The sequence below is a fragment of the Marmota monax genome, unplaced genomic scaffold (genome assembly GCF_021218885.2).
Source record: "Marmota monax isolate L192 unplaced genomic scaffold, Marmota_monax_Labrador192_F-V1.1 WCK01_AAM20220418_F8-fsc00338, whole genome shotgun sequence".
Lineage (NCBI taxonomy): Eukaryota > Metazoa > Chordata > Mammalia > Rodentia > Sciuridae > Marmota > Marmota monax.
The window spans coordinates 364,005-390,668 of record NW_026693035.1 but is presented as its reverse complement, the minus strand read 5'-3'; the positions used below and the strand labels follow the sequence as shown (position 1 = coordinate 390,668).

General features: G+C 43.5%; 2 protein-coding genes across 4 annotated transcripts in view; one reads left to right on the top strand and one right to left on the bottom strand.

Moving 5' to 3' along the window:
* Znf12 (zinc finger protein 12) overlaps window positions 1–10,127 on the bottom strand; it is a 17,340-nt gene extending 7,213 nt beyond the window's left edge. The window contains exons 1-4 of one of the 3 annotated variants that reach the window (XM_046453800.2): window positions 9,866–10,127; window positions 8,841–8,905; window positions 1,035–1,161; window positions 678–773 (exon numbers count right to left, since the gene is read on the bottom strand). In XM_046453800.2, coding sequence (XP_046309756.1) covers window positions 678–773; window positions 1,035–1,161; window positions 8,841–8,855 — 238 coding nt within the window. In that variant the 5' untranslated portion in view covers window positions 8,856–8,905; window positions 9,866–10,127. Of the gene's footprint in view, window positions 1–677; window positions 774–1,034; window positions 1,162–8,840; window positions 8,906–9,865 lie in introns of those variants that run through there. The other 2 variants (XM_058582466.1, XM_058582467.1) reach the window with 2 other exon arrangements.
* Window positions 9,424–26,664, top strand: LOC124098862 (speedy protein E4-like). Its single transcript, XM_058582475.1, has 8 exons — window positions 9,424–9,448; window positions 9,790–10,266; window positions 20,555–20,887; window positions 21,720–21,778; window positions 22,385–22,470; window positions 24,276–24,444; window positions 24,607–24,711; window positions 26,226–26,664. The coding sequence occupies exons 1-7, from the start codon at window positions 9,424–9,426 to the stop codon at window positions 24,664–24,666; spliced, it is 1,209 nt and encodes a 402-aa protein (XP_058438458.1). The 3' UTR covers window positions 24,667–24,711; window positions 26,226–26,664.

Genomic DNA, 26,664 nt, shown 5'->3' with positions numbered 1-26,664 from the left:
CAGCTGCTACAACAGCAATGTTACTCAAGGCATTAGGAACAACAGTAAATTAGAGTCAAGATAAAAATGAGCGTTTAGGAAAAGAGGGAGTCACTAGGGAGTTACTACTATTACCAAACTCCAGGAGGGCTAAATTTCAGGAATGATCAGCACCATCCAACAAAGCTTAATGTATATACCAATGAAGGTGGATGAAATCTACTGTTTAGGCACAGGTAGGGATTTTGGCATCTGACCTCAAGGAAAGAGGAGTAAAAAGTGGAACTGAGGATAATAGTAAGTCTGAGGCATTTCACAGCAAAGAAAATAAAAACACTTAAAACAGGAAGGTAATTAGAACATAAGAGTCACATGTTATTTTTGGTAACAGCCTTAAGAATATCTAAAAACAAAAGGAACCTATGATAATGGATTACTGAAATGCTAGAAGATTGAGCAAAGACCCAAGGTTTAAGAGGAAGAAGGAAGGGGCTGACTTTTGATTCTGGGCAATGGTTAAGTAGGGCAAAGCTCTGCAGACATACATTTTCATTAGAAAGGAAGGAGTCTTGGGGAACGAGAGTCAGGTACCTACAGTGTAAAAGTAACTAGTATTTCTAAAGGTTTGGGACCATTAGAAAAGTCCCTGGGAGAGAAACTCCCCATTACCAATCTCCTCTCTGCCTCCACTAACACACCTGGATAGCTTTGAGGTGGAAATTCTCCTTCTACTATCCATGGCTCTTCTCCTTGCTCCAACTTGATGATAACATCCGGTTTGATAATGTGATACCCTGTTAATGAGAAATGAAAGAGAACTTGAACCTGGCTGCTTGGCTGCAGGGCCTCTGTCATGCGGGGCAAGTGCTGCTGTGCCAGCTGCACAACAAAGTGCCCTGGTGCTTTATTAAAATCAGAGCCTTTCACTGGGAAGGTCAAGACCACAATGCCCTACCTGGTGCCAAAAACACTATTCACATTTGTCCCATCCAATTCAAAGTTAAATCAGAGAAATCCCATGTATTTTAACAACTGAGAAAGCAAGCTTTCCTCACCCACAGAAACGAGGTTGCTGTAGTTCTCCAGCATCACATCCCTGTACGTCACCTTCTCATCAGGGTCCAGCTGCTGCCATTCCTCCTGGGTGAAGTCCACAGCCACATCCTTGAATGACACCGGCCCCTGCAGTGGCACCACAATTGGAATTGGGTGACATGGAAAAGGTACACAGAGACAAGATCTTTTCAAGCTCACTGGTAAAGTTAACCATGAACATTGTATACCTTGGCCTGAGGCTATAGCTCAATTGGTACAGTTCTTGCCTTGATTGCACAAGGCCCTGGGTTCAATCCCCAGCACCACAAAACAGAACAAAACAAAACACAACACTGTATACCTTATTTTACATTACAGGCCGTGGAAGAAAAACACATATATCATAAATATAGTGGCAGGGGGCTTATTCATATACATTAAGAAAATGAAAATGCTGGACTTGCACTGGGAGCCAGGCATAATCCTGGCTGTTGGGGAAACTAAAACTAGCAGGCACAACTCTTGTCCCCAGGGACACAGGTCTGAAAAATCCCAGGACGCACTGTGCTACTCAACTGAATACTCTTCATTTTGCCTCCAGAACAAAACGTTAGTTCTCCCTTAACCTTTCTGGCCATTTTCCTTTTCAATCTCTTCTGCTGGTTCCTCTCTCCTTCAAGTAATCATAAAGTTGGAGGGCCCCAGGGCTCAGTCTTTGGTCTTTTACTCTTTTTATCTGTGCTTGCTGCTTTGATGGTGAGTCTGCCTAGCTTCTTGGCTAATTTAATTGCCATCTATACAATGACACTTCTCAAACTTACATGACCAGTTCAGGCCTCTATTCTAAACTCCACACAGATACATATGTCCCATACCTGAAATATATACTCACCACACCTGAAATTCAATTGCTATTCCTGATCAAGCCTGTACCTTCTCTAACCTTCTGAACCACTCTGCAGTATTTGCCACAATCACCAAAGCAATAAGCAAGCCAGTATTTGCCACAATCACCAAATACTCTGGCTTATGTTCTAGTTTTCTCTTTCACTATAGGAAAGTCCACAGCCTGCTACAGAAGTATCAGTAATAGCATGACTTGGTTTCTCTAATTCCCAGCTGGGAACCGAGAATTTCCTTTCTTTCTATTTACACATTCTAGGAGAGGAGAAGCACATTTCTGAGAATGGACAAACAGCCTACCAAGAAATTTAAATGTGCATCCTTTGAAAAAACTGTCCCACTCACAAAAACACACCAGCACTAAAATGGTTTCCTTTAGAATCATCACCTCTTCGATAAGATAATATAATATGGTCCCGATCACATACTGAAACATCAGCAGGAAACAGGAACTCCATAGAATATACTTGATGCAGCTTTGTGGACATGATGTGGACCTAGCAATGATGTCTACTGCCTATCTTACCACTTTTAGGTGGCTATTAAGTTTTATACACTTGCCAAGAAAGGATTATGAAACAGGTAAAAACAATAGTTCCAGTTGATTTCATCTAAATGGGAAAAGAAAGACTCCATCATGTTCAGGGGCCATGTGGGACACTGATAAATTTCTGAATGTTTTGGCTTCTCCATGTGAAACCATCCACAAGGACAGGAAGGGTCCTGCTGGTAGGAAATACTGTGTTGTCTTTCAGTTCTATTTGCTAGGTGTCCAGGGACCAGGCTCAGGGGTCTGGAAGGGCTAAAGGTGGTCAGGGCAGAGAAAGCCCAACTGCAGATGGGACACATGGAGACAGAAATGGACCTCCCTCAGCCAGAATGACCTATAACATGCCTGCCCAGCAGGTGATAGAAAGTAAAGCATGGCTTCCAGAAGCTCTGCCCATACTCCATGCAGGCATCTCAAGACTTGACCTGGGGCTACCATGGTGAGGACCCACAGGGCCCATAGTTTGTACACTGCATCACTTTGCCTCACTAAGTGGACCTAGCAATGATAACTTACTTATTTTTTAGAAAAATAAGACTGGTTTCATTTACTCTGGTGATGGGTCCATGTTTAATTATCCACCTGATATTTACCAATACAGTCATGTGGATTGGATAACAATAGGCATATCACCAGCACAATGCCTTCAAATCACTCTTAAGGAGAAGAGGGGGCAATGTGGAGAAGTCATCAATTCAGGAAAATTCAGGTAAGGAAAGAGTCTTATAAATACAAAGTACATGTAATAAGACCATACGTACCTATGACTATAACGAAGTGAACTCATAGAATCTCTTTTCTAAACCAGAACAGTTCTTGTGGTAAAAATGTCCTAGGGACATGCACTTTATCAAAAACACACTTAAAATAAACATACTAAACTGGATGTGGTGGTAATGCCTGTAACGCTAGCAACTAGGGAGATTGCAGCAAGAGGATCTCAAGTCCGAGGCCAGCCTTAGCAACTTAATAAGACTCCATCTCAAAATAAAAACTAAAAAGGACTGGGATATAGCTCAATGGTAAAGCACCACTAGGGTCAATCCCCAGTAAATAAACAAACACACCATTTCATTTACACGTCTCCTCTATAGAGCTTATTTGAGTCTTTCCCACTAAGGGAGTCTTAAAGTGAGTTTAAGAAGGAATATTTCATTATTTTCAGAAGCCCAGTATTTAGGAGAGTACTTACATTTATGAATGAATAAATTAGTGATTACTTAATTAATAAGGAATACTAACTGAGGTAAGGAAGGCTATTCTGGGGTCAAAAAAGTTAAATGGGCCTTGTATATTAAAAGTCATCACCAAATGCAAGAGACTGAGGGAACAGGGCATGAAGAAACAGTCAAATGTTAATGCACCTTATTTTAACTCTCAATTTGCTTTTTTAAAAAATTGCTTATAACTTTGCCTTATGAGGGAAATAAACAGTATATGATGAAAAAATTAGAGTTTGTTGTTTTTAATGCCCACAACATGCTGCTGGGAAACAGCATTCTCATGAATGTTCCAAACTGAGTTTTTTATTTGATGATGGCTTTCAATCATTTGCCTGAGTTCACTTTTATCCACAAAAGGAGAAATTTTATCCACAAAAGAAAAAATTTCACTGTTCCTACTCTGGCATAAAACAAGAAGTTTTACAATGAATAACTTTGATAAATGGGTTTCAATAAACCTAGATAAACTATTGTTAGAAACAATCAGAACTGTAGCATTTAAGGGCTTTAGGTCAGTTTTATAGGACAAGGGTACAATGTAATGTCTGCTTAGCCAGGTAGGAATGCCTGTTGTCCAGCCACTTGGGAGGCTGAGCAGGAGGCTCCCTTGAGTCTAGGAACTCTTCATCAGCCTAGGAAAGACCATGAGACCCCATCTCAAAGAAAAAGTGCTTATTAGATATATTATTCCAGAAATAGTTTTGTAATAATAAAACTCAGGACCGAATTATGTTTTCACCAAAGCCAAAGCAATGGGCCTGAGGGTGAGGATAATTTTGTGAACTTCTCAATGGACAACTTCCTCAGAGTTGGATTTCGGTGCAGGCAATGCTGTCCTCCACTGCTGCGGGGAAGGAGCCTTCTTCTTACCTCTCTGAGACTCTTTCTGGGAGTGGCTGGGGAGGATAGGAGTTCAAGGTAAAGCACTGGAACTCCATTAAGTAAACAATGAGAGAAAATGCATATTCCTCAAGACCATAAAATGAAAAAGACCAAGAGGAATTCAACAAATGGCCTGTTAGCTTGGTTGCCTCTAAAGGTCAGTGATCTCATGTGCATCACTGGGAACCAGATGAGGAGAGAACAGCTAAACCCTCCCAAGGCCAAAGGACTGCAAACTGGGGTCTGCCCAACCAACAAGAGTGCTCTTGTACATCATGCCAAACATTCTCAGTTTTACAGACTCAAGAGTGAGTCCATCAGTATGCACCTACACCCCAACCAAGGAACATGTCACATGCAGCACTGAAAGGGAGGGAAGGTCAAGATTCCCAGAAATGAGAACCAGAGGACAAACCCCTCCCACTCCCACCACTAATGTCACCTGTTTAAGATCCTGCACTGGAACACTGAAGGATAGGATGCTCTGGATCTGGGAAGCCCATCCATGCAAGCTTTCTCATTCTGAGAAATGTTAAAAAAGGTGAAATACTCCATTTCTCAAAATGAAAATATTTCAGAATATATGGTAATGCTGGAAAATGAAATATAAAGATGATCAACTTGGAAGAAAATGTTTACCAACATGACCAAACTAGAAAAATTTAAAAATGCTCAAGAGTACTCAGTAAACAAGAAAAAAGCAAAATAAAGTAATTTCATAATAGAAAGATCTGCATGGATGTTATGAGTAGGCATTTTACATAAATGGGCAAGTGTGAAAAGGCTCCTGTATAGTTCCATGATTTGACAGTCCAGAAGGGACAACAACATAGAAACAGTAAAAAGATTAGTGGTTAACAGGAGTTGACGGTAGGACTAAGCAAGAGACAACATGGGGCATAGGATTTTAGGACACTGTAACTGCTCTGCATGAACCTGACGGTAGTCAGTGGATACCACATTATACATTTTGTCAAAATCTGAACCAGAAGCCTCTGGGATAACTGGGACTACAGGCCTGCACCACAGCACTGCAGCTGGCTCATTTTAGGAAATAATAAAGTATTGATACTAAATCATCAGCTATAACAAATGTATAACCCCATTCATGATTAAGAAAAACATCAGCAGACTGACATACCTGGGTCCGGGTCATGGAAACACCGTCACATTCCCCATCTGGCACTTTAGTTGGAAACCCGAGCCCCCTTGTGCAGCGCCCCCAGAACCCCCTCATGGCATCCTTTACACATCTCAGCCTATTTGTTACATCCTTTTATCAGACGACTCACTTTCCCAATTAAAAGGTTTCAAATTCTATGAAGGATGAAACCCAAACCTGGTACAGCACTGTTAGGTCTTTCATCAGTCTCAGTATTTACCTTCATTCTTGGCTCTGGAAGTGAAACTTGTTACTGGTCCTCTGGAAGCCTTGCTCAGGGCACCCATGCAGTCTCCTAAACCCCTTGACTGACCTCTATGACTCCTCAAAGCCCGATCACACTACCACCACAGAAATTCCTCCTCATCCCGAGCCTTTCCCCTCAGTGAATAACAGAAATGGCACCTTGACAACACAATAAACATGACTTCTGCTTTGCCATCACTTCAGTTTCCCAGGCATTGAGTACAGACCCCTTTTACTGCTACCAGTTACTCTATGGATTGTTCCTCAAAGGAGCATCTGGGCTCCTCAAGGCTAAGAAGTGCCTCTTATTACCCCATCCCCAAAGCTGAAGTCAAGAGACAAAATACTAGATGAGGAAAAGGGCCAGAAAAGCAAGCCTAAGTAAGCAGGAAGCTGCCTTTGGAAATCCTTCAGGAAACAGAGGAGAGAAAAGTGTCTGTGGGGGCAGGACTGGTCTCCACAGCATCCAGCTGAGAAGCATCAGGCAATGACAGGAGCACCCAAAGACCACACTACATCCACACTGTAAGAAATGAAATGACTTTTCCGGCAAAGGAAGATACCAGGAAGTCAGATGGCTGACCCTGTGTGCTCCCTCAGTCTGGGACTGCTCTCCCCCTAAACCTTAGCCTCATGAGCTAATTCCTAGAAGACAGAAAGAAGCACACAGGAATGTCACATCCTACCCCCACCACTGAACAACACCCAGAACATCTGCAGCCCAAGCCTGCAACGTGTCCCCTCTCACTGACTCAAGGACCCCCCACCATCCAGCCGTGCACCCCTCTCCTACATGCATCAAAGGTTTTCCTTTTTTAGTGGATCATACCCTTTTTTATTCCTCCCATCAAAACAAAACAAAAATCCTATTTTGACCTCAACTCCTACTCTAGTTACTGGCCAATTTCTCTTTTCCCCCCAAAATTTTGGGTCCAAATTCCCCACTCAAAAAACAAAACAAAACAAAAAACAAACAAACAAAAAAAAACCAGGAATATACCAAATCTACCACTCTCTCTTAAATCAAATCAGATCTAGCTAAACAAATCCTCAAGGAGTCCGAGGATCTCCCCAGAATTGAATCCCATGGCCAGTTCTGTCTTTAGGCTTAACTATGAATAGCATTTGACATAGTTGCTCCTCCACACTCAAACCTTTCATTTCCTTGGTTTCTGAAACCTCGTGCTCCCAGTTCTCACTCTTGCCCCACCCAGTCCCTCCTTTGGTAGCAGACTTTGCATGTGGGAGAGTCCTGGACTCACCCCCTTGTCTACCTCCCAACACAGTTTTCCATGCTGATTCCCAGTCTAGTCTGTCTCCTGAAGTCCCAACACATGTCCTGCACTCTTGCTATCACCACTTTACCTCATGTTAACAGAACCAACTAAAAATGGCTAAAACCTAATTTTCTCAAACCTGATTTTCCCACCATCTCTCCATTTCCAATTTAACAGAAACCTTGTTTTCCTAGTCACTCAGGGAGCCTCTGAAGAGCTTTCCACATGCACACAGCCTGATCAAATTAAAGTTTCAGGAGAAATTCTCAAGGCAGAAAGTGCATTTGAGCTAGTGAAGGAAAGAAGTAGAAGCAGAGAAAGGGAGTTTCTCCAAGAGTACAAAAACATCCTCCCGCAAAATGTGATAACAACGGTGGCAGGGAGAGAGTAAGGGGAAAGGATAAAAATCTTAGAATACGAAATTAACATGCTGGAACAACTGCACATGGCAACAGAGATGGAGAAATTTAAAGGATCCCATTTTTTTCTGGACAGGGTCACAGATTGGACAATGCCTCAATGAACAAGTAGGGGCAAGAATAGGAGACATAGGTGGGCAGGGGGCAAAATTGATGATTTGGGGATCCACTGCATCTATAAGCTTGAGGTACCCTCTGGACACACCCCTTGGAGATTCTCTAAAGGCAACTGGACAGAGGCATCTGATCCCTTTGGGGAAGCAACATGGACTCAAGGTTAAAGCACTGGACGGTGAGATTAGACAGGAGTAAGGAGAGTCATGAGCTATAGGCAAAAGAAAAATATGTGAAGAGAGCAGGAGAACTCCTCAGATTCAAAAAGAGGGCAACAAAAGAAATGGAATAAAAAATGACAGGGGAGACTGCAGAGTGTCTAAGACAACGATGGGCTATTAGCCCTGGGTGTGCATGTTAGAAATACCCAGTGTACATTAGGTCACTGGCAACCTTCACCAGAACAGGATGAGGGAAGTGTCAGGCACAGAATGGAGACAGTGGGAGGCAGGATAAAATGGGAATGGGAAACGAGGACACCTCTGCCAGGGATTTCTACTGCATTGTCTGCTGTGCAACCCAGACCAACCTGCAGAAAGAACTGCTTAGACTCACTTAAGGGTGAAGCCATTCCTCCAGCTAATCCAGGCTTTATCCCTGCATGGAGCAAAATGTCCATATGGCAAAGTTTTAGTCACCAGAAAGATCGTGTGTGCTGAGTCCTTCCTGGGCACTATGCTGTCTGCTCACATGACAGAAAAGTAAGGTATCAGTGGCAGCAGCTTACAGGTTATTATTTGGGAAGGCTATTCACAATTACATCAAAGAAATTTTTAAAATCCACGAGAAAGGAAACATATCATTTATGGTCAATGTAAGTCAAGGAATGTACGATATTTATACTTTTTTGCCAAAAATCGGAGACATACATGTACTATGGTTTTAAGAACTCTTTAGGGATCATGCTATTTATACATATGAATATAGAAAATCTGCTGAGTGCTGATTGCTACCATTTTGATTATATCTTGACTCTTTCTATTTTCATGTTTTGAAGTTGGAACTCTTATTGCCTCAGGACAGAATAAACACATGAACAGAAAAACTCACCAGGGATTTACTCATGTTCTGCTGCTCTTGGAAAAATATGGAGAATTGTGAAAGCAGAGGCGGATCTGGGAAAGAAAAATGCAAGCAGCGTCATTATAAGTTATCTGACCTGTCACAGCAGGAATCTCCTGCATAAAAACCTACCCAGAAAGTTCTGAGGACACAATATGGAAGACTGTCTCATTAGGCCTTTTCAGAAGGGATTGGAAAATTGGAAAATACTCAGGATGGTGCCTACCTATATGTTCGCAACCCACACATAATTAGAGGTGAATAAGTGTGAATTAACGTCAAATTTAATTGAAATAATGTGTTATCCTTAAATGTAAGCTAAAAAAAAAAGGAATTCTGCTACAGAAAACTCATTTACTTTCTTACTTTTCAAACTACTGAAGATCAGAAAATTCATGAAATTCTCTGACTTACAGTCACCATGGTTGGGACTTTAATCATACAAATGTGAGTGGCCTGCTCAAAAAGATATCCTATTAAGAAATGTAGTAACTTATATGTAATACAGTAGAAGGAACCAGGCCTAGAAGTGCCTAAAAACACCTGGGTAACCTTTGTCAAATCATCCACCATGTCCTCCTCTATCAAACGAGGCAGTAAAAGGCTTTCCTGGATCCACACTGCATGACTCGACAAAGGCAGAACTAAGAGGCAAACGGTAAGGAACAGCGTTGCTGATGGACCTTTAGAGACATCTGGAGCACTACGAGGAGGAGGAGGAAAGGGAGTCGGGGTGGAGAAAGGAGTGCAGCCAGAAATCCCAGATGAGGCCGGTGTCCACTCCTCCTCAGGTACACTGTCCTCAAAGACCCACCCACCGAGCGTCTTGTCCCTCCTAGAGCTGCACAGCATCGACCCCGGGCGCGGGCGGTTCCCGTGGGTCTCTGCAGCTCCGGGATGTCCGCCCTCGCCCTCGCCAGGCCTTTCTGCTACTAAGGAGTCGGGGCTGGACCTAACGCACAACCTCGGGCCGCGCCTCCCTCCGGGACCCAGATCCGCCCCTTAGGACTCACCGTGCCGCGGAGCGCCGGCCCGGGTCGCGCAGCCCCTCTGCCGCCACTGCTGCTGCTTGATCCTCGGGCCCTCCGCCGCGAGCTCGGTCCTCGAGGTAGCGGTCAATCCAGGGGGGACTCCGGGACACACAGCCTGCGCCCTTCGGCGATCACCCCACAGACTCCGCGGTCCTGGTCACCAGAGGCCCCAGACAGAAAACCAGGGCGGCGGTCACCTGGACGGACAGGAAGCCAGGGCGATGCCGCGGCGAGGCGCATGCGTGAACACGCACGCAGGGAGAACTGCACATGCGCAGGACGCTGCCGGAAGCCTGCGGGATCCCTGCTCGGACTCTATTTCCCAAAAGTCTGCGCGCCGCCGGACTTAGGGAATGATGCAAAGGTCTCTGCCTCGTCCTGCGGTTAAGAGTTGCTGTGCTAAGAGCCCTGGCCGCTGCAAACCCCGCGCTCGGTTTCGCATTTGTCTCCGGTCCCTTTCGGCTTCTAGCAGCCGGTTGTGTGGTTGGTCCCGGGAGCCCAGGTTCTCTCTTCCTCAGAGCCTTCGGTTGGGACCAATGTTCTGACAAACCGAAGAAGGGTGTGTCCTGCAGAAGTTTCTCAAAGGCTAGGCTACAGCAGTTGTCCAGCGATGCTCTCCAAGGAAGGGAAAGAAGACAGAAACCGTAGCTTTTCCAGATCGCACAAGTAATGTGCCCAAACTGCAAAAAGACAGCGCACACCAACTGAAAGGAACCACCTGTGACTGTGCCTGTCCGAGAAGATCACGTTTAGAGTTAGGGACAAATGTCCATCCTCGAAAAGGAGACCATAAGCACAATGGGTTCTCACTATTTTGGGCTGAAATAATGCAACAGTTCTCTGGCCTAATTGGTTCTTAAAAGCTGGTGGGGAAAATAGTAAAAACAAAATCTGCCAACCCAGAAACTCCTCTGCACAAATGCAGGAAGTGAAGACAACCGTTTTAATCCCGAGGAAGCATTGAGCCAGACTGTGATGCGCATCCTAGGCGAACCACTAAGGAGACTGCAGGAGGACGCCTCGCCTTTCTAATACCAAGCAGGGACCCTCCAGCCCGCGCACCCGGACTCAGGATAAACTGCAGCTGGTCCTGGGTGAAAGCACTTGACGCACCGTGGGCTCGCCATTCTCACAGGACTCATCCTGAGTTCATCTGGTAATCGAGGTGGTCGTCCGAGCTCTTGCCTTTATCCCAACGAAAAGCAAAACTTCTCACATCTCTATGACAAGCAGGTAGATATAGCTCAGAGTAGGGTGCCTGCGCCAGACTCCCAAGGTGACAGGGACATAGGGACGCTGTCTTCCTCAAGGTTTACATCTTAGAGAGATGACTCAGGCTTAGAAATGCATTCCTGGCTGGAATGCTGGCAAGCAGCTTATACCACTTTTTTAAAGATTTAGATGTGAATCAAAGGGAGACAGGAAATATTTCTAGGACTAGTTCTCTAAAGGAGAACCTCTGCAAAGGGAGGAGAGAGACAATCTCTACTTTTTGTCAACAAGCACAATGTAATCTTTTATTTCTTATTTATTAAGTTCTTTATTTACAATGCTGAGGATGGAACCCAGCTCAGCCAGCACTCTACCACTGAGCCACGCCCCCAGTCCCATCTTAAAAAAAAACCCAAAAAAACCCATAAGATGCTAATAACAATGTCCAAGAATATGGTAAAATTAAAGGTGTTAATAAAAATAATAACATACTCAGGATAACCAACACAATATATTTTAATATAAAGATGCACTTTCACAAGAATATCTAAATAATAAATCCATTTATGTCATAATTACAAACTACTCCAGAAGAGGTTTTAAAAAAAATTACAACATAAAGTAATATTACATGTTCTTTAGATGGGGCAAAAAAATCAAATCCCACATACCCCACTAGGTTTTTATTAGAGAATGTCTTTATGGTGTTGGATAAGTCAGGAACCTTTCTGTGATTTGCTTTCCTTTTTTACCTTAGAAACTTACAGTTGTAGGTTATTAAGTAGGCGATGATTGGTGTCACATTCTCCATACTCAGAGTTGCCACTGGCCATCTGGATAAGTGGGTTAAACCTTTGACCCCACTCCAGTGCCTTCTTGAGCCAAGAGAGCACACCTACACTCAGCACGCCAATGCAGGTGTGTCAGATGCTATAGAAACATAAGTCCTTGTTCAGGAGCTGGAATAGAGATCCACTTGGGATGAGCCAGCAGGGAACCAAGATGGGGCAACAGGTCAGGGTGAGGAATGGGAAAGAAAACCAGGCTCTGAAATGAGGATTTCCAGATGTGTGCTCTCATCTGGGAGAGAGTAGAGAGGGGCCACCTTGGAAGGAAGATGCAGAGCAGGTGAAGAGGGAAAGCCCAGCAATAGACACACAATTCAGCTCCAGTTGTCACTTATTGCTGTGGGACTCACACAACTTTCTGAGTGCAGTTTCCTTGCCTAACAAAAGGAAATAAATTCTGATAATGAATCAGATTCCTTATTTCCCCCAGCATTCCCTCCAGACAAGGTTTAGCATTGTTGTTGTAAAAGGAGAGAGATTTACAAGGACCAACTCCATGATCACAGAGCAAGCAAAGAAGGTGAATTTGTAGAGACAATAAATACATACGATATCTATCTTTATTTCTATTTCTGTACATCAGTGCATACCAGCATCTTGAGGCTGACAATATTCTGTCATGTAGATAACACTCATTTTGTTTCTGCATTCATCTGCTGATGGATATTTGTTTAGTTTCCTCTCTTTAGCTATGGTGAATCATGCTGCTGTGAACATATGTGTACAGATCTTTGTTTTAAGTACCTGTTTTCAATTCTTTGGGGTATATACACAGGAGTGGAATTTCTGGATCACATGGTGGTTCTTGTTGAATAACCACCAAACTGTTCTATTCGAATTTCCACCAGCAATGTTAAGGGAGTTTCAGTTTCTCCGCATCACTTCCAAAATGTGTTATTTTCCATTTTGAGTAATGTTAACATAGCCATCCTCAGTGAAATGATTTCTTATGGTGGTTTTGGTTTGGATCCCTGTTTGGATCCACTCTGGGATACAAATCAATCATTATTATTTTTATATTAACTATTATTAACTTTTCATACTTTCTAACATAACCCATTTCCCAAACAAGTTGGTAAAGTTTCTTTTACTCACATTCTTGAACTTTATCTTATGACATAACATACATCTCTTTGTTTGTTGCGCTTGTTCTATTAATTCACTGCCACTTATGTTTATGTTTGTTCATAATTCTTAGTTTTATATGTCACCCAAATAATATGTCAGCATAAGTCTCTGATAATTTCTCCTTTTTCACTGTTAGTTTTTATATTTCAGATAATATTTCATATTTTTTGCCAAATTCCCTCCAAACGATTCCACGGATAAGATCGTAATGCTGCATTCTGTATCTGTTGAACAATGATTGTCTTTGTTCACCTGATTTCACAGAGATTTGTGAAATGGATCCAAGTTTCTGAGCTTCTGCTATCAAACCTCCCAAACCTGGATTCAAAACCTGACTAGATTTGCTTTGTGGAGAAAAAAGATGAGATGTAGTTAGGTTTAAGTAAAGATCAAACAATTGAAAATGAGACTGATTATAATCTATTACTTCTGAATTTTGTTTTATTTCTCTTTACTCATCTGCTTCTCTTAACCACAACACTCTCAACACTTTCCAAAGAGAAACAGCAAACAGAAGTCCAACACTCCATCTATATTCTTGGTAAAGGAGGAATCAAGAGAAACGACATTTGATTTTCTAGGCTGAAAAACATTTCCACACATGGAAAAACTCATGCTGAATGAGAGAGACACCATACACGCACAGTCGCAGACTTGCGGCTCCAGAAGCTCACCTTGCTAAGAGCCAGTGGAACTTACTATTGATGGCACTTGTGTCATACAATACTGTTTTCCCTGTAATCCCCTTTTAGAGCAGATGTCTTCTAGCCAATCTCCATAAGGTAACTTGGGCTGATTGACAGATATCACCTGAAAAATCCAGCAGTTCTCAATTTGAAAAACTTTGAGTTTCTGTAATGATTTAAAATCAGAATGGACAAAGTGCAATGGTTTCTATCTGGAGTGTTCCTCAACGGCCCACGTATTGAAGGCTTGTGTATGGAAGACCTAAGGTGGCTATAATTAGGCTCCCTCACAGAGACTTTCAGCCAGCTGTTTTAGTATGTAGTCAAGGTCATGAGTATCTTTTATGACCCTGATTCAGCATATGGACTCAAGGTCATAAATATCTGCTGTATGCATTCACCTATGTAACCTGTTGGCACTGCGCCTTCTTTGGCCTGCATATAAAAAAGGTCTATGGAAAGACTTGGGGCGAGGATGCTTCCATCTCTGGATAAAACATGTGTACTGTCCCAACTGCATCTCACATCTTCTTCCACTGCCAGGATCCTGAATCTGTGTCCTAGGGTCTGAGCCCCTGCAGGACCTTCCTCCCCAACCTGAGGTGCTATTGGGATGTAGTAGCTATATTTGGAGATAAGGCCTTGCTTTTGGAGATACTTAAGTTTATGGATGCCTTTGAAGGGATATTTGGACCCTGGCCCCTTCCTGTTTCTTTGCTTCCTGGTTGCCAAGAGGTAAACAGACTTCCTATGCCACCTGCCATAATATATATACTGGACACCCACAGGCCCAAAGCAACAGGATCAAGTGACATGGACTGAAACCTCTTAGACCATGAACCAAACAAACAACAAAAAACCCTTTCCTTCTTTTAAGATAATTATCTCAGGTATTTTGTCATATGTAGCAAAAATGGACTAACCACACTAGGTTATGAAAATAATGTTAAGTATGAATGATGTATTCATGTGTGAGTATGTTAATTTGAGTATGCTTGTGAGCTTAGGAGCAGGTTGTGTTTATATGGGAATGTGTTCATGTTTGTATGTAAGTGATTTGGTGTATGCATGTGAGCATGTTCATGTGTTTGAATAAATGTGTGGCTTCTAACAACAAATGTGTAGTCCTTGGGCACGCTGTGTGTCAATAGTGGATGTTCAGGCAGTCAGTCTTTGGATGCTTGAGGGACACAGCCTGATGAAATGGCCACCATCTCAAATCCTGGTGTGCCAGAGAGAGAGAACAGGGCTTTTTCCACCTGTAGTAACAGAAATGGATTACTCTCCCCTGAAAGCTAAGCTCATGATTTGAATTCTCAACTCTCTGGCAGGAATTAGTCACTTAGTTTCACCCAAGTACAAGGGATCCATGAAGTGAAGCTCTACCCTAAAATTAGAAAGGAAGTGAATTAAAAATTTTGGCAATACCCCCACCACAAATAGAAAATCCCCAATAGGAACCACATAGTCTCTAGGTGGTCTTCTTATGCCTTAAATGTTGTAACCCACTGGCTCCTCACAGAAGTCCTTGGGGTAGATACTGTTGTGGTCCCTATTTTAAAGATGGAAAAAATCAAGGTCTGAAAAAAAATCAAAGCTCTGACCATGGACATGCAAAATTCTGAACAGTGAGTCTTTCAAAAACTTGGTATTTGCCAAGTCACATTTGGCAGTTCAATGTAATTTAATCCTTCCTTTCTCTGCTCTAGCTTTGACACAATCAATCAAATATGGTGAGAATCACTCTCATGAAGGAAATAGCAATTTTCATTCAGAATCTGAGTTAAACATCCAACATTTATAATGGAGTCTTCCTTAAAATTGAGTTCTTCTCTGGGGCTCGGGATATAGCACGGGTTCAATCCCCAGCACTACACACACACACACACACACACACACACAATTGAGTTCTTCTCTTCTTGGTCAAATATCTGTGAATTCTGTCTCTGTACAGGTTCCCTGAAAAAATAATTTTTAATTATTTAGTCATCTTTCTGTTCATGGTACAAAATACCTCAAATAATCAACTTTAAAAAAGGATAGGTTGACTCATTGCTTTTGGGGCTGTGAGGAGCACAGCATGGTGGGCATTGTGTAGAAGAGCAAAGAAAAGAAAGAGTTGGGATCCAGCAATCCCATGCTAGGGCTCAGCTCAGCCCAGTGACTTATTTCCTTCCACTAGGCTCTACCTTATAGAGGTCCCACGACTTCATACAAGTACCATGGTGGGGAACAAGGCTTTAACACGTGAGTCTTCAGATGATCTTCCAGATACAAACTTAATCAATAAAGGTCCCTAGGTCCTTCCATGTATAAATATTCTCATTCAAAATTAGCTGAAAAATTGGGCTGGGGATGTGGCTCAAGCGGTAGCCCGCTCGCCTGGCGTGCATGCGGCCCGGGTTCGATCCTCAGCACCACATACAAACAAAGATGTTGTGTCCACCGAAAACTAAAAAATAAATATTAAAATTCTCTCTCTCTCTCTCTCTCTCTCTCTCTCAAAAAAGATTATTAGCTGAAAAATTTAATTCTCCATCCTCCTTTCCCACCTCCATGCTGGGATCTGATGGATTACTACTTATGCTAAAGAGTGGAGGATAGAGACGGTTCAGGGGAGGTGAGCCTCAGGACCTTATGAAAACTGTCAGCAGGACCATTTCAGCCCAAGGAGAAAACAGACCAGAGGCTGGTGTATCTGGTATGGAATGGCCAATAAACTTAATGTTTGCTTGTTATAAAAGTTCCTGTGACTACTCCATGTATCCCCTTCTGATTATTAAGATTATTCTATTAATAATCAATGGTCCAAAGTGTATAAAAATCCTCATCAAGTTTATGCTTTATACAACTTGACATTTGCTCTCAACTTGTCCATATCCACAGCAGGAAACTATATATTATTATAGCAGCACACAAAGTCATAGAGCATGCTCAGGTTAAGAATTTGGGCATTTTCCTCCATATGCTATCCCATGCCTTTATAGAGTGTTATCATGTCAGTCATTGAATTCCCCATGACTTTCCTATGCTTTAGTGACAAAACCTTGTATTAAATAGCCATCCCTTTGCAGGTAACCACATCGATCATTAGGCTGTGCAGTCTGCCATTGTGTGTCATGCCATCTAAATCCTACTACCTCAATAGTAAGTACTGGCTCATCCAAATGAGTGGGCACATAACCCATCTTGATATCTTCGTGCCCGCAGCTCTTCTATAGCATTCAACTCACCCTGCACAAATGTGAGCTTGTCCAGTTCTGCAGTCTAGAAGGGATTGGGGGTGCTGGGAGCCTCTTGGCCAGCCTTTGCTGCTGCTGAGCATGACCTGGGTCTAAGTCCTAACTAAGGAATGAAGTTGACAATGCTGACACAGAGACTGTAAGTCCAACTTCCAGGGGACATTTTTCTGGATGCTTCTTGGCATCATGTAGAGAATGGAAGCCACACTTTTACATCTAGGAAACCACACGGGGAAGAGAACTGTAACTGGAATCAGCCAAGGCCTCAGTTCTTACCTCAAACCGTGTGCCCACTTTACAAATCTCAAGCATGGGAGCCTCTGAACCATACTTCTCTGATTCTCTGCACTGTGACCTCCAGATGCCATGTCTCCCTAGATACCCAACTCTACCCATTGTCCTTTCTGCTCGGGGAAAATGCTGGCTCCCCCACAGCCCCTCCTGCTCTGTGGATTGGAAACTGTTTATCTAAATAATGAGAGGGAATTACCTCTCAGGGATCTAACTTCCTAAAGACTGCTATTCCATATATTTTCCCTCTTTTAAAATTTGTTTTAGCTGTGATCCTGCGAATCCATGTTGAGCAGAAGAAGCAAAAGTCTGCCTTTGGCATTCATTCTCTTTTTTCCCAAGGATTTCACTAGTTTTAGGACAGAAGGGGTAGTTCTCCTCAAAGTCCAGAGACCTTGAGTCATCAAAGGTTAAGGGAAGGTGAGAGAGGCAGACTCAGCAAGGCTTGGAGAACCTGCTGGGGAGGAGGTGGGCAAAGTTTCCCTGAAATTTTCCTATTCACATGGACTCCAGGGTCAAGCAAGGGGGCTGTCACCCAATAAGAAGACTGCAGGCTGGTTCAGAGGGTCCAATCAGGGGAGGATCCAAGGCCTGTCAGAGTCTTACCCTGAAGAGCCCTGTTCATACCTCACCTACCCACAAAAATGTTTCCTGGTCATTTCCTTCTGTATTGATTTTGATTTCTTTAGAGGAGTTCTGTGGCCTTCTCAAACCAGAGATTTGAAATCTGAAATTATAACAGTGAAAATGTTAAGTTGGGTGGTGTCTCAGTCCATCAATAAGAATATTTAAGGCTAGGTGCCAGCAGCCTCTGTAGTGTAGTATTCCTCCCTGTTACCTTATGCTCTTATCTCTCCAGTGCAATGATAGTCATTGTTGTATCAGACTGCATCCATAGGAGGAAAACAGAAGTGGAGCGGCAATGGTCCATATCCAACAGTATCTGGGCAGTTTACTTAATTTTTGGCCAAAGTACCCACATTTTTTAAGAATGGGAACTGCTTAATTGTAGCATGTCTAGACCAGGTGGCCAGCAGAGACAGGAATATGCAAACTACAACTGGAATCCTGGTAAAAATAATCAGGATCTTCATGGTCCAGAAAAGAAATTTTAGTGATAACAGAATATTGATCCAATAGTCATTCATCACTTAACGAGGAGGATAAAGAGTGAAAATGTGCCATGAGTCCATATATCACGTGGGAAGTCACAGAATGTACTTACAGAGGCTATGATGTCTCCTAAGTTGCTAGGCAATATCTTATATTGTGGGACCATCATTATATATGTGGTCCATCATTGACCAAAACATTGTCACGTGGCACATGACTGTACTTGAAAACTTTCTAGTAAAAAAGGAGTGTGTGAACTTCTAATTTGCTATGGGAGGACCCAATCAGTTCTGAGGGTTGAAGGCATCATGAATGGAAATTGTATAAACAGAGCAGCCAGACAATTTGTCTTCTACAGTAGAAGGACCTGCTTCCTGACGCACAGTATTTTTCCCATCAGGGAGAAATTCAGTGGGCAGCACAGGCCTGTGAGGGAGCTGCCAGGGAACTTGCATGTCATGTGGAAGATCTCTGGGACCTCATCCAACGCCAAACATCCATGACAGCCAAACAAGGTGGATGCTCATTCCCAGCACGTTCCATGAACTAACTTGACTTTACTCCTGTTTGGCCTGGGTTCATTAGCATCATGGAAGACATTAAAATACAAAATGAAACTTCCAGCACAGCACGAATAACAGATGTGCTTCTTGTCAATATGGTCCAACACTGGCAAAAGAAAGACTTAGAATCCAAATGTGGAAACAACCCGACGTCCACTGAGGGATAAATAGATGTACAAAAGATGTAGTCTAGCATGCGTGGGACTATTATTCAACCTTAAGAAAGAATTCTGACCCACCCTCCAGCAACGTAGGGTCTTAGAATAGTGCACAAAGTTAAATAATCAGGGGATAATTACACAGGGGCAAATACTGTATGAGTCCACAGTATGCAAGACAGATGTGGTACAGAGAGTTGTCAAATTTACAGAGACAGAAAGTTGAATGGTGGTCAGCAGGAGCTGTGGGAGCAGAAGTGGGGAGTTACACAAACTGGTTCCATTACATGATATCCCACAGTGATGTCACAGCCATCTCAGTTGAGTATTCTATCATGTTTGCATAACTATGAAATCAACTAACAGCACATTTCTCAGAACATACCCCAATCATTGAGCAATACATGGCTATACCTAATGCCACTGAACTCTACACTTTACAGTGGTTAAAATAGTACATTTTGTATATATTTAACTACACTGTTTTGGTCAGAAGCATAAAGCATGATTCGACTATCCAGCAGGAAAGCAGAAGACTGAGTAGGAAGTTCAGAAAGAGTTCCCCAGTCCCATTGGATGCTGTGTCACATCCCATGCACTCTCCCTGGCTTTTCAGGAAAAAAATACTGTCTTTCATGGGAGATTTTTCCATTAGTCTCTTTATACATGTGATGTGTTCTTTAGGGCAAATAAGTGGTAGTAAAATTTCTAGGTCAAGAGCAATACTGGTATACCAAAATTAGCAAGGTAGATTAGAGAATAATTGGAATTGAGAAGCAGACTACAGGTGATCCACAGGCACCATGACATTGTAAATACTATTTGAAGAGAGGGTGAGCAGGTATAGAGTATTCTATGATTTTAGATCCTCAACATGTCTCCAGGTATCAAGGATGCCTAAGGGTACAGGATGTGCTCCCAGCACAGATTACTGAACACAGTGAAGGCCAATAAACATTCAGCAGAAGAACTTTGCCTAACCTAGTCTTCATATCCAGCCCACTCTTCAGTGTACCTGTGATCTTTTGTACCTATTTAGCTCCCTCTTGGGAGGTCTTATCATTTCTTCTCTCCCCAGATTTCCTTGATATTCTTCTTCCTTTCCTGCCAGACTGAGCTCTGAAAAGGAACTCTCAAAGGGGAGGAAAATCCAACCTGGGTTAGGAGATGAGATTCAAGCAGAGGAAGCTGGTGGAGGGAACATAGGAAGGATCACTCCTCTTTATGGGAGAAAGTGTCCATAATGAGCAAGAGTTTTTGAGGAACAGGGAGATGGGATGATGGCAAGGAGAATCAGGGGCAGATGGTCATGAGCAAAGGAGAAAACAATAGTTGAAGAGGTTAGGGTTTCTGATGGGAGGTGGATTGGATGTACATGATAAAAGGCTGAATTCCCAAAACAGAAGCTTTACTTGGCTTTCTTTGCTCAGCCCCAACAGTAGAACCCAGCCTCCTACCTCAGTCCTCCAGCCAGAAGAGGAAGACAGAATGGTCATCAGATTCTGGGGAAGAGCTGGAGGAGGATCTGCCTGGCTTTTTGGACTCAAACCCCAGGGTAGAACCTGGCCTCCAGAGTGGGTTCTCTGGCCAAAAGAGGAAGAGGGAGTGCTCATCTGATTCACAGGAGGAACTAGAGGATCTGGATCCTGAGCCTAAGCACCCCTGGGATGTGGAGACACTGTGTGGGCTCGAGATGACGTTAAAGAGACAGCGTGTGTACCTGGTGCAACCAGAGCACCATGAAGTCTTTGCCAGGCTGCTAGGTAGGGAGATACCCCAATTAGTACCCTCCGGTCCAGTTCTTTACACAAGAAGGAAACTTCCACTCACTGTACTTTTTTTTTGTACTAAATATTGAACTCAGGGGCATGTAACCACTAAGTCACATCCCCAGCCCTTTTTATTTTTTATTTTGAGAGAGAGTCTCTGCTTTGGGCCTCATTGCATTTCTGAGGCTGGCTTTGAACTTGTGATCCTCCTGCCTCAGCCTCCTGAGTTGCCAAGATGACACATAGTCACTGCACTATTCCAGTGGAAAAGATGTCATGCTAGCCCTGAACTCCCCATGCCTGGAGGACTCAGGACCCATCTTCCCTCAGAGATCCTTAGATGACAGAGGTTATTCTATCTTTGAAAAAGGTCCCTGCTTGGAATCACAGAGTTTGATTCCAATTGTCCCCCTGAAAGTGAACTTTTGCTGACATTCTGGCCCCAAATATCCTCATCCCTGAGAGGTGGGAAATGAAGCCAAGTTCCCACTCTGATGTGACTATCAAATGGGAAAATGACCTGAATAAGTCTCTAATTCGGAGGTGGTGCAGTCAGAGGTAATCCTGGGCCCTCAAGGTTTAAGTTCTTAATCATACTGATACCTGGCTGTTACCCAAACCCTCACTAAGTTGCTTCTCTGTGGAGTCTCAGGTCTAAGCCACGGTCCCTTGCAGGTGAATGTTCCTGTCCTCTTCTCATCCATCTTAAACATGGGCCCCAACCCTAAATATATATTCTCCAAGAAGGCCTGATTCCCTCCCCTCTATCTCACTCCCACTCAAGCCCATTCTGGTTTCCAGACTAACACATGAGCTCTGTTCACAGAGGATCCTGTTGTCAAAAGATTCCTGGCCTGGGACAAGAAGCTGAGGGTGTCTGACAAGGTGAGGTTGTTCTCCACTGGGCAGTGATCCTGCTCCAGCACAGCCTGGATGGGGAGGGCTTTCTAACCCCTTGGTCCTCTATGCTTTCTCGTAGTTCCTATGCTCCCAGGTCCTGGCCCCTTTGTGACTTATCAACATCTCCCTTCAAAGCCTAGAAGCTTCTTGAAGAGAGGACAGGTGGACCTTGCCTCTGCTTGGGTGCTTTGTGTTCTGAGCCTGAGGCCAGAGTCTTGCATGGCTGACCCTTCTTTGCTTGCAACCTGAGGTTCCTGGATCCTCTCCTCTCAGCTCTCTCTGGGACCCTCTTTTCTCCAGCTTACCAAAGACCCCCCTGACACAGCTGACCTAAATGTCCTACCTCAGAAGGGCCCCTCAGAGATGGCCATCCAGTGCACATCTAGGCCACCCCTCCTCCTGACTTCTCTGACTTGCCATCGACTGACTTTGTCTCCCCGTACCATTCCCTGGATAAGCTGGTCACCCTACAAGGCACCATTCTCTGAATAGTGGCACTGTCTTCCCCAGCCTCCCATTCCTCTGTCCCCACATTCCTTCCCTTACAGGGTGTGATCTCTACATATGTTTTTTTTTCTCTCTCTGCATCAGTACCTCCTGTCTATGGTCATAGCTTATTTTAGCCGCGCTGGCCTCTTCTCCTGGCAGTACCAACGAATCCACTTCTTTCTGGCTCTGTGAGTATTTGGCCTCATCCTGTCAGTCAGGATTCATTTTCAGGGATGGTGGGAGGAAAGCAGAGGGGCAGGAAAGCAGAGGGGCTCTAACCTGACCTGAACCTTTTAACCTCTATTGTTTTTGCTCTGGGTAAAAAAAAATAGCATTATAATAATATAGTTTTCTTACAATTCTCCAACTAAAAACAAACACTCAAACCACCTTAAGGCAGGTTTAAAAGAGTAAATGAAATCAAGGGAAACATAAAGCTCACCTGGGAGGAGGTGAAAAGGACAGCACATCCTGTAGAGAGTCGGGAGGGACGGTGATCTGACTACTCTCTGTCTTTCTTCCTACATCTACACCAACATTTATCTTCTGCCTCTGAATTTCCAAGAAAGATGCCAAATTTAGGTCTTGTCTGCACAGCACTGGTCCACTGTAAAATTCTCCCTGTGGATATCCCTCAGCTCATAGTTTTCTATGTATTCCCTGAAAATCTTTCCAAACCTGGGTGCAACCCCCTCTTAGTCCTCCTCAGCAACTGTGTTGCTCATGGCTTTCTAGAACAAAACTGGAGTCCTCGTGTGGCATTTAGCCTTCTCTATAATCTCTCCATCATTAAATACTTTTACCATTAAATTCCTTCTGACTTTCTTTCACTGTTCCTTCCAAATTCCCTCTTCTCTCCCATCACCTTGTGTTTCCTGTCGAGCTGACTCCACACATTTGTACCTAAAGAAAATGAACTATCCTTCAAATCAACTAAAACACTGAAACCTACCTGGGTATGGTCTTGCTCACTCACACTCCTAGCTTCTTAGAAAGCACAGGTGGGAGGAAACTGGAGCCTAGGACAGCAGCCTGACAACAGAGAGAGATCCTGTCTGAAAAAAAAAACAAAAGAAAACATCACAGTCTGTGCTGTGCTTCCTGATCAGTAAGCTACTGCACCCTGGAAGTGATTAAGGCCATAATATTTTATTTCAGTTTACACTTTCTTATCTCCCCTGTTCCTTGCCCTAATGCCATTGGATGGAACACCTTAGGAAGGCAGGGTCCTATCAAAGTATTCATACATTGTTAAGACACTCGGCTCAATTATCTTGATCTTGATCTTGCAAGAATTTATTTTATAGCATTGAGTCTATGAAGTGGTCATTATGGCATTTATTATAGATAAAGATTTCATTCATTCGTCTGTTCAACAGAACATTATGAAGTGTATTCTCTGTGGCCAGGAAGAGGGACCTTGGTAAGAGAGAGATAATATTATGTCTTGTTGAATTAAAAAAACATATGAACCAGACCCTCTGCTAGCTAATTGGTAGGAAAGGAATGACTAGAGAAATTATCCAGAGTCAGGAACAAGCCTGGATACTACCTGGGTATGGTGTGCTCACTCACACTCCTAGCTTCTTAGCCAGTCAGGATTCATTATCAGGGATGGTGGGAGGAAAGCAGAGGGGCACCCCGCTGTGGTAGGGGACATAGATGTGAGCACATGGAAGAAACTGAAGGGAGGGGGATGAAGACAGAGATGTGCAAACTGGTGTCAACTGCACTGGGTGTGAGTGGCAGGAAGGAGCCTCAGGTGCTCCAGCATCAGGTTTATCTTCAGCCTCAGGGTGTGAGAGAGGCCCCCCCTTCAGAAGGCTTCTATCAGGGGCCTCTGGACCAAGGGATGATCATCCATAACACTGGATAGGGATGGCGCGGTCTTGTCTAAAGATGGTCAGCCTGGCCTCCTTTGGGGGAATCTGACCTCAGGAGGAGGTCCTTCCTGGTTGTATCCCTGAGGAGCAACCTGATTTTTTTTCCCCAGCTACCTGGCCAATGATATGGAAGAGGACAACCAGGCTCCTAAACAAGACATCTTTCATTTCCTCTATGGGAAGAGCCACGCCCAGCGTCCCTTGTTCCACAAGCTGCGCTATCAGTTCATCCGTTCCATGGGCTGGAACACTTGGGTTTCCAGGGAGGAGTGTGAGGAGGTGGGTGGTGCTGTGTGTGCTTGTGGGGGGAGAGGGATGGGCTGATAGGAGAGACACGGAAAGGTGGGGTTTGCAGGTGGGATCTGCAGAGAAAACTCTGCAGGCTGCACAGGGAAGGAGTGGGCAGCCTTCAGTTTTTGTTGGGGTTCTTTTTCTTTCCAGATTCAAACTTACAATCCGGAACTCTGGGTGTGGGGCCGAGATCGTACCCTCAATCCCTAGAAGTCATAGGTCCATGGAGGCCTGAGGTCATTGGCCTGAGAGGAGGTATGAAATTCTGTTTCCATGGCCCGATGACGGGGACATTTATTGTCTATGATAAGAGTAAGATCCAAGGAACCCAACTGCTGACCTACTCCTGTCACCTCCCACCCACAGCCACCCTCTACACACCATGCAACAGCACAAACATGCACACACAATCTGAATCTCCCAGTCAGCTTCACAGCCTCAAAGCCACAAACTACAGATGTACTACTGGGTGCTATAAGGCTGCTCAGCCAGACCTCAGGAAAAAACAATTGTTACAGAGGCACACATGTGCTAACAATCCTTAACCCAAACCAGTTGGGCCCAAATGCCAGCTTTGATGAAATGTCTCTGTCTAAAGTGAATAATATCCCATGAAATAGCCACGAGTTCCCCTCTCCCCCTATAAATTAATTGCCTTTTTGTGTGTATGTGTGTGCTGGGGATCAAACCCAGGGCCTTGTGCATGCAAGGCAAGCACTCTACCAATTGAGCTATCTATATTATATTCCTAGCCCTAAATTAATTGCCTTTTTACCCTCTCTTTTTAATTCATTTTGGACCATTCATCCCTTAAGGATACCAAGTATGGAGTTTTTTTTTAGTTGTAGTTAGACACAATATCTTTACTTTATTTATTTATTTTTATGTGGTGCTGAGGATCGAACCAGGATCCCGCACGTGCGAGGTGAGTGCTCTACCGCTGAGCCACAACCCCAGCCCCCAAGTATGAAGATTAATTTAGAACAATGTGAATGTGCCCCGTTAGGATATTCCATGCAACTATTCACATATTCAACAATGAAGATAATTTTCATTAACTCTATTTTCATCCCAGTTTGCTTTCAAACAAATGGCTTACAGACAGAACTAACTCCTGAAGGTATTCTGTCCACTGATTCACTGCTTAGGGGATGAAACTCTCCTCTCCCACAAAGATATCATTCCCCCTCAAGTTCATGGTCAAGGAAGTTTGTCAGAACCACATCAGGTTAAGAAATATCAGGGCATCTTCTTACAAGCAATACATCAGAGTTACAAATTTGGGTAAAGCATAAAGCAAAGATTTGGTTTAAATCATGTGCAAGCAGTCAAGTTAGGAGCAGACATTATCTGGAATTGTTAGGGATTAGATAGGGATCAGTCAACTGGTACCCTGGTCCTCAATGTTGATATGTTATTGATTTTCAGTTCAGATGTGAAGTCATTGGCAAGGACCAGGATGTGACTTATGGCCAAGTCTCCGTTAGTGTGCTCTAATCCACCAGCAGAATCAACTCAAGTCTTTGCAATGAAGCAGAACTCTGGGCCTGACCATATGAAACATATGAAACACCTTTTAGAGTTGGGGTCAGTAAAGTATGAGAACCAAAATTAAAAAGATGGTTCAGAGCTGGTGTCAAGAATGGAGGATCAGAGATAAAGGTTTGTAAGTTGGTCTAAGCTCTAGTTAGGGCTGGCTCAGTGTGTAACTCACCTTCATGTCTAGAGAACTGGGTCCATGAAGTCTAACAACTCCTTCTTCCTTCCAGATCACTGGGGGAGACACATTTTCAGCAGAATGTCTATGGGGACACAGGGAGTCATGAGAAAGGAAGAGAAGAACCTCTGTATAGATAGTCCAGAAGAACCAAGACTCTTCTAGAACAGCTGCATGTTTGCTAGAATTGTAATCCTGGGAGCTGGGGGTAGGGGGGATACTTCCCCTGGGAATGATGAGAAACTGGTTTCTTCTGGTTCCATGGTTTCCTGAATCACTCCCTACATTTTAGAGTGTTGAATACAAATCATCCTTGAGGTAAAATGTCAGAGTCCTACTTTTTATATACAGTTACTACAGTCTAGGACCATTTGAAGATGGCATGCAGGGGTTCTGGTGGAGAGGGAATTACTTTTAAACAAGAAATTAGAACCATAGTATTGTTATACTTTTGCTACATATTTCGCATTTTATTGGTTTATTTTGAATAC

Coding starts and splice junctions, on each gene's coding strand:
- LOC124098862 (XM_058582475.1), top strand. CDS start 9,424: ATGTCCTCCTCTATCAAACGAGGCA. Junction 9,449..9,789: donor CTCCTCTATCAAACGAGGCA/GTAAAAGGCTTT, acceptor TCTGCTACTAAG/GAGTCGGGGCTGGACCTAAC. Junction 24,445..24,606: donor CCAGGGAGGAGTGTGAGGAG/GTGGGTGGTGCT, acceptor TTTTCTTTCCAG/ATTCAAACTTACAATCCGGA.